General features: G+C 25.4%; 1 protein-coding gene across 1 annotated transcript; it reads left to right on the forward strand.

Annotated features, from left to right (window-relative positions):
* Positions 1-8,242: 8,242 nt before the first annotated feature.
* On the forward strand, positions 8,243-8,918 carry LOC145835253 (PHD finger-like domain-containing protein 5A). Its single transcript, XM_082942821.1, has one exon. It carries the CDS (start codon positions 8,264-8,266, stop codon positions 8,594-8,596), a length of 333 nt encoding a protein of 110 aa, XP_082798947.1. The 5' UTR covers positions 8,243-8,263; the 3' UTR covers positions 8,597-8,918.

Below are 8,918 nucleotides of genomic sequence, written 5' to 3' on the forward strand. Positions count from 1 at the left end.
AGTATTTTCGTACAATATTTTTTATACTATGTATTTATACAAAAATTAAACATAAATTAGAATTTTCATGTATTCTTTTGTTGCACTATGATCATTTACTTTTTATGAGTTTTTATGTTATGTTTATAAACTAAAAACGATATTTTAAAATAAAATTCATCTAGTTTATTTATGAAATTAGATGCTTTTTAACTTTTTTAAGATCTTATGGCATAAAATGAAGTTTTTAGTGGTTTTTAATAACATAGAAGTTATTTTTACATTAGAAGTTAGTTAATTTAAAACTATTATTATTTTGAAATAAGTCGGACAAAAATATTTGCTGTTAGATTTACGGCTTTACTTGTAAATGTATAAACAAATTAGTGTAATTTAAATTACTCAAAAAATTTATTGTTATTTGTGAATATAACTTGTGCTTTAAATCATTTTTTAGATTGTATACTATACTTTCTTCAATTGAACTTTCTAAAATTTCTAAAGAAGTAGTGAAATATTTCTAAAAGCTGTGGAAATTTTAATTTTGTTAAAAATAACACAACTTTGCAAATTTATTCTCTTTTGCTAGTTAAGGAATAAAAATAAATTTTATTAAAAACGAACTCTAAGCTAAAAGCTTTAAGCTTTCTTCGATTTAAAGCCAAACTTATATCATTTAAATGTTAACTTTTCAAATAATAAAACGGGTCAAAAGTCAAAACTTAGCGTAAATTACTAATATTTGAAGCTAATTGTTTTTAAATTAAAAAATTAAAATTATATTAGTAAACTGTTATTTACCTTAATTATTTTTTTTTTCTACGGTTATTTCAAGTCTGACTTTTTACTAGGAGTAAGGAAAAGGGATTATTTAACTATTTGGTAAAAAGTTGTACTTAAGTTTAATGTATGTAACAATTTTTCTTTTATTACTTCACTATAGCATTTTGAACGAATTAGTTTTTCCTGAACTATTATAATTAAATAAGTTTACATAGTATTTGAGATGAATACTTGGTGTAGTTATCCTCAAATTACAGTGAAGTACAGAAAAATTACTTTTCGTCAAACAAGTTTTAAATTTTGGTGTAAATTTAATTTACAAAGAAAAAAACATTAAATAATCTAAAAGTTATGATTTTTTTGTAGTATTTTCCTATTTAAATAATTATTGCTATAGATACTTATACTCTTTTTATATATAACATTAATCAGGATCTTTCTATTTATTAAGTATATAATGTTTAAAAAACTTTTAAAATTTAATTTGAAAATATTTTATACATTTCTAAACAATTTAGAGTTGCTGCACACTCATGCTACTCATGATAGTTTGAAACTTTAAAAAAACTCAGCATGAATCTGCCCAGTTAGTTTTTTCATAAAAGACTTTGGACAGTTTATAGATTAAAAAAAATAAAGTTATGGTAGAAAAAAATCAGTGTCACTCTTTCCTCTGCAACAAGTACATATAAAAGTACATTTAAAAAACAAAATTGTCCTTATACTTGGATAATAACTTCTGAAACTACAAAATTAGGTTGTATATTTAGCCAAATTATATATATTTTTAACATTATTATTACCTTAAATGTTTTTGTGCATTCAGAAATAAATTATATGTACACTAGTTGAAAGATAATTGCGCCAAAGGCAAAAAGTATTTTAAAGATTTTGTGTCACTATTTTCTGTCAACAAGGTTAGTTGTTTAGCCTCTATAAATGGCAACCTGTTGATAGCCATCAGTTAATTGTTACTTTTTTAATAGTTTCTATATAATTTTCTGGTTAAATGATTTTGGTTAAATTTTGTTAATGTTTTTGTGAAAGGTGTAATTGAAAGTCACTATTTTATGTTGAGTAAAAAAATTAAGGCAAAAAAAAAAACAAACAGAACTTGATACTTTTCAAAAACAATTTTGAAAAACCTTGAACTTTGAACAATTTTTTTATATAAAGAAAGAAAAATGTGAGTGCTCACAACTATGGTCAATGGATTGGTGTGGAGAAAGACCTTTTGGTCATTGAGCCTCACACCATATAAATTATAAATTTTTTTGAGCAGTTTTATTAACACAATAAAAAAGAAACTTAAAATCAATTAAAAAGCAATAATATTGTTAATTAATAGTTCCCTTTTTGATCTTTCTTTAAGTGTTATTATTTTAATTAACTCAAAACAAAATTATTTAAAAAAAGAAAAAATTGGTGTGCACTCTTTTTTTATACCCATTTCTGCCAATATTTACTATGGAAACCATAGTCTACCATGGGCACCACACCGTCTCCTCCCCTTAGATTTAAATTTTTATGATCATGTACGTTCACATTTTTCTTGTTCCTCTTTTTACAAGAACAACCATGAAAAATGCAATATAAAGTTCTATAATAACAAAAAAAAGGGAAAAGTGGTAAAAATGCTGTGAAAAAAAATAATATATTTCATCTTTGAATATATAAATAAGAATAAACATGAGTATAAAACAAAAACTGTAAATCATACTATACTTTAAAAATTCTGTAAGTTTTCTTTGTATGTGCTTAAATTTATAAAAAAAAAAACTTAGTACTTCTAGTATATGTTATTATTCAAATATGATTGCTAATTCTCATAACTATAATTGTTGTGAAAACTAAGGCAATGTAAATTTTTATGTAAGAAGGTATCATACTTTTTAATGTACAAATTAATTTTGAAGAAAACTTACAAATATCTAATAAACTTTACATAAAAACAAATTAAAAAGTAAAACTTAATAATGGATCAAGGAATTTTTTTAAATATTAGTCAAAAAAAAAAAAATCACAATAAGAAAAAAATGCTATCCAATAATACTTTACATACTTAAAAACTTTTATTTTTTGTATAGTGGACTCACTAGCTGTATTTTTTTTTAAATAATTAAATTAATAGTCTAACAAGTAAATGAATTTTTAATTATTAAAGATACTTAAATGTAATATTGTACCCCTGTAATAGAAAAAAAAACTCTAATCATCTAACTCATGAATTGATATACAAATAAAGTTAAATAAAATAAAAACTTGACAAATCTATCTTAAGCCACATTGTCAATGGAGACAAAACAATAACACTAAATACAAATTAAAAAAACCAAAACCAAGCCATCTCTGCCCACACCCAGTTAAACCACCATCAATCAGCCCAAAAAAAGATAAAAAATATACCAATACAAAAAATTTATTTTAGTTGTTGAAAAGTATAGAGAAAATTAAGTTTGACATATGATTAATTTTTAAGTAAACAATTTTTAGTCCAGATTGAAAAGCTCTAAGGTAGCTCTGATTTTTAAGGTTTCTTGGAATTTCCTCCCATACTTTACGTTCAAGATAGGATAAGGTTTTAGAACCATAAAGACTATTTATTCTAGGGATATCATATAATAATTTGTCTCTGAAAATCTTGTTAAAGATTGTGAACTTTATTTACTCTTGGAAAGTAAGGCTTAAAGTTAAGTGGCAAAGTATCTCTTTTAAATTTGTGCATAAAAACTCCTAACTCATACTTGAACATATTTTCAATATCTAATATTTTCTTTTCTATTTTTATACAGTTAACATTTTCATTCCAACCTTAAAAACGAATGCACCTTAATGCTCTATTTTTAAGTTAATTTATCTCAGTAATTGTAGTTTTACTCGCCCTACCCTAACACAACAAACCATATCTCACATGGCTCATCACAAGTTTATTAAAGGTATAATACAAGAATTTTTTTTTTAAAAGGTACTTTGCTAAGTATAAATTACCTATTGTCTTTAATAACTTAGTTTTTACTGCTTCAATATGGTCAGACCAGTTGAGGTTACTATCAATTGTAACACTTAGATACTTATAATTTTCTACCTTTAGTATAGATGAATTACCTTTTTTTATATTAACATTATGAATTACTTGTAAAAAATAAATAAACTTAAGTTAGATTATCAACAATTACTGTATACAATCAAGATATTATGTACATTATTCAGAATTTTACTTATTAAAAAATGCATTTAAAGCAACATTACTCAAAAGTTTCCATTTTCCTGGATTTCTCTTTATTGTCACGGATGTGCCAGGATAATAGTTGTATTTAAAAAAATACTTAAAACACTTGATTTCTTTAGATAAAGTTGTGAAAACCATAAAAAGCACTATACAGGGTTTATAGGGGTCAGGCTAAATCAGTGAAATTATTTTTTTTTACAATAATCTGCAAAATGTTAGTTTTTGTCAGTTCAAATGCTGGAAAGGTTTTATAAAAAGCTGAGAATCTCTTTTTTTTTAATTAATTATAACTTAAATTTATAAAATAATTTGGAAACCAAATGAATAATAGTGCTCAATCTAGAAATAGAGAGCTAAGTTAATTAATAATTTATTGACAAAAATTGCTACCTTACTAACCCGGTTTCACCTAAAAAAGGATCTTCAGAGTTAGGTAGCAATAAAAAATGAAGCACACTGATATATATAGAAAAAATAATCAAATTAATTGGCACTAATCAGGTTAATCAGCACTAATCAAGTAATTTATAGATACTTTTGAGTGAAAATAATTAATAACTTTATAAAAATACCTTTTAAAATTTTAACCTTAACTTAACTTATTATGCTTAATTAGTAAATTATCATAAAACTTATAAAAGTCTAAAAATTAAGTTTAACATGTAAGATAGTAAAAATAGTAAAAATAAGACACAACAAGCAAACAATAAATCAAAAATAACAAGATCTATAATGAGGACACATAGCGATTAATTCTTTTCTGATATTAAGTGATTTGATTCTATCTGTTTCTGCTATAGCCATTCTTTCCAGATTGCAGATTGAACAGTTGTCGGCTTTCTTCGGGACTGAGCTTTTAACTTTGTATAGTACTTGCCAATTGATTTCAGCAAAATTTATATTGTTTATAATGGCAAATTTAGATAGCGTAGTTGTTTGGGTTTTTTTGAGAACACTGTATTTGTGTTGCTGCCATCTTTTTTTGAAGGATACCCCTGTTGATCCTATATATTCCTTATTCCTAATAGAAGCCTTATAGATGCCTTTTAGTAAGCATTCTCCTTTAAAAGGGCAGTTGGTTTTGTCCCTGCAGTTGCAAGTCTTATGTTTTTTGTTTGAATCATCTAAAATCCTTTTGTTATGGGTATTTATAACGTTTTTTAGGTTTGGAAGGCAACTATAGGAAATTTTTGATGGTGTTCTTGTTAAAGATCTTATGGAGTTTGTTATTTCTTGGAAAATAAAGTCGTATAAGATCCAAAAATTTTTTACCAATATTTGTTTTTGGACTATACCGGGACGATGGTCTAACGGTGTTAAAGAAATCCAAATGTGAAAATGAAAGGGCAGCTAAATCAATCAGAAAGATTTTCCAGAATCACGGGTTTAAGATAACTGTAGAAGCAAATTTAATCCAAACTGATTATTTAGACATCACATTGAATTTATCAAATAACACATATGCTCCATTTCGAAAAGAAAACTCGCATATAAGATATGTAAACAACCAATCAAACCACCCTAAACTAATAAGAAAGAGCATAGGTCCAATGGTTAGTAACAGATTAAATAAACTTTCCAGTAGCAAAGAAATTTTCAATAACATCAAAAAAGACTACAATGAAGCCTTGGCTGAAAGCGGACACAACAAACTCAAAAACTACAACGAATCTATCTTAAAGCCCAATAAAAAGACTAGAAGGTCCAGGAAAATTATTTACTTCAACCCTCCATACTGCAATTCTGTAAAAACAAATATTGGTAAAAAATTTTTGGATCTTATACGACTTTATTTTCCAAGAAATAACAAACTCCATAAGATCTTTAACAAGAACACCATCAAAAATTTCCTATAGTTGCCTTCCAAACCTAAAAAACGTTATAAATACCCATAACAAAAGGATTTTAGATGATTCAAACAAAAAACATAAGACTTGCAACTGCAGGGACAAAACCAACTGCCCTTTTAAAGGAGAATGCTTACTAAAAGGCATCTATAAGGCTTCTATTAGGAATAAGGAATATATAGGATCAACAGGGGTATCCTTCAAAAAAAGATGGCAGCAACACAAATACAGTGTTCTCAAAAAAACCCAAACAACTACGCTATCTAAATTTGCCATTATAAACAATATCAATTTTGCTGAAATCAATTGGCAAGTACTATACAAAGTTAAAAGCTCAGTCCCGAAGAAAGCCGACAACTGTTCAATCTGCAATCTGGAAAGAATGGCTATAGCAGAAACAGATAGAATCAAATCACTTAATATCAGAAAAGAATTAACCGCTATGTGTCCTCATTATAGATCTTGTTATTTTTGATTTTTTGTTTGCTTGTTGTGTCTTATTTTTACTATTTTTACTATCTTACATGTTAAACTTAATTTTTAGACTTTTATAAGTTTTATGATAATTTACTAATTAAGCATAATAAGTTAAGTTAAGGTTAAAATTTTAAAAGGTATTTTTATAAAGTTATTAATTATTTTCACTCAAAAGTATCTATAAATTACTTGATTAGTGCTGATTAACCTGATTAGTGCCAATTAATTTGATTGTTTTTTCTATATATATCAGTGTGCTTCATTTTTTATTGCTACCTAACTCTGAAGATCCTTTTTTAGGTGAAACCGGGTTAGTAAGGTAGCAATTTTTGTCAATAAATTATTAATTAACTTAAATTTATATCTAAAAAACATTTGATTTTTGTAGGCAATGTGTTAAGTATAAATGCTTGAACATTTCTTAATTTGTTAATAACATTTTAGGTTTTCTTTTGATTTGAGTAGATATAGAGTTAAACAAAATTTTAATGTTTATAAATATAAATTAGTTAAACAAAATTCAGATAATATAAGACTAAGTTTTTTAAAACCTTTTAGATATTTCCTGATTTTATTATTTTATTTATTTTATTGAAAACCTTAATTACAGTTTTTTTTACATTCAAAGTCTAAAAGATTCAAAACATTGACCTGCTATTTAAATGTATTTATACAAGATAATACAGTTTTTTTTTCAACAACGTCATAAATCAATAAATTTCAACTTATGTAATTGTCAAAAAAACAACAAAAAAAAAAGAACAGTCATAGTTAAATCAGGTGTAAAAATTTGATCAAGACAAAACATATCATATAATAAAAATACAACGATATGGTTAAATTGAATAAAGAAATTGTATTTGGATTGTTTTTGTTTGCATTAAGATAGCTTGTTAACATGTTTAAGTATAGCTTCAATTATTCGTATATTACAAATATTATAGATTTTCAAATATACTATTTGTTGTTGATTGTATTAGAAAGCTATACTTTATTTATTGTTATTGCAATAGTACACAAACTAAAAAAATGTTGTTGAAAAACCTAAAGTTAAATTGTTGTATTACCCTGTATCAAAAAGAATTGTTTATTTGAAATGTCTAAAGAAAGTTAAAACCGTTATTTGAAATGAATTTAACTAAACACAGCTTAGTTTGATTTAAATAGATAAAGCAAATATGTAGTGTACAATGTACATGTTGACCTTATAATATAAACTTTTTATAGTTTTTGTTTAGGGCATAGGGAGTGTAAATCTCTTTTCTTAAAGTTAGTCTTATTTTTTACATAAAAAACTAAACTACCAATTGTTTTTTACTGTTATTAAAAATTCAAAATAACTTTTGAGATATAAGCAATCAAAGTTAAGAGTGTTCAATAGGTTCTCTATGTGAATCACAAAAAGGCAAAAATAGACTATTTTATTAAAAATCTATATCCTTCAGTTTTCAAGTGATTGTTTTAAATTTTTTCAGTTTAGTTTTTGATAAACTTTGAACAACTTGTAGGAAAAAAGAAATTAATAATATTTTTCTAAATTCTGATCATACTTTTTTTAATAGTTTTTTTGTTCAAAAACCTACTTCTTACATGTTGTTTATAACATTGAAAAGAACATTTCATGAAAATTTGAAGTAACTCCCTTTAAAAGTGAAGGAGATAGATTTTAGTGAATTTTTCAAAATTCTGAGAAAATTAGCCATGATTTTTTTATTCAATACATTTGTATCAGATTTTTTTTTTACAAAACTGGTTATGTCTTGCTGGTTTATTGATTTTTTTTGTTATGTATAAGTGTCTTATAGATAGTATATACTCAAAGCTTACAAATAAGAGCCCATGTTAATTTTGTGATAATTTTTTTTTTGAAATCCCTAGGGCCTAAATCAATATTTTTTTTATGTAAAGATTATTAATTTTTAGAATATACTTAAGATAAATCACTTCAATGGCAAAACATCACCCAGATCTAATTTTCTGTCGCAAGCAGCCAGGAGTTGCAATTGGCCGCCTATGTGAGAAGTGTGATGGAAAATGTGTTATTTGTGACTCTTATGTACGTCCTTGCACCTTAGTTCGTATCTGTGATGAGTGCAATTATGGTAGCTACCAAGGCCGATGTGTTATTTGTGGTGGACCTGGAGTTTCTGATGCTTACTACTGTAAGGAATGCACTATCCAGGAAAAGGACCGTGATGGCTGCCCTAAAATTGTCAATTTGGGCAGTGCTAAAACTGATTTGTTTTATGAGCGGAAGAAATACGGATTTAAAAAACGATAAAATTCCTAGTTTTGTTGCAACAATTCTATTATGTACATTTCTAAATTACTAAGATAAAGTTTACTTTATGATTTAAAATAACCTAGCTTAAAATTTTATGAATTTGGTTTTCAAATAGGCTATATTATCTGTTATTTTTTTATAAATAGTTAATAAAATTAGATGGTAGTATTTGATTTATATTTTTATTTTGTTTTTCTTTAAAAAGTATAACTCTTTTAGCAACAGTTTGAAAGTTTTATCTAATCTTTTCGAAATGTATTTAGTTAGCATTTGTGTGTTTCATTTATTTTTCGTAATTAATAATGAAAACTACTATAGA

This window comes from Thalia democratica, chromosome 4, assembly GCF_965202585.1.
Source record: "Thalia democratica chromosome 4, ktThaDemo2.hap1.1, whole genome shotgun sequence".
Lineage (NCBI taxonomy): Eukaryota > Metazoa > Chordata > Thaliacea > Salpida > Salpidae > Thalia > Thalia democratica.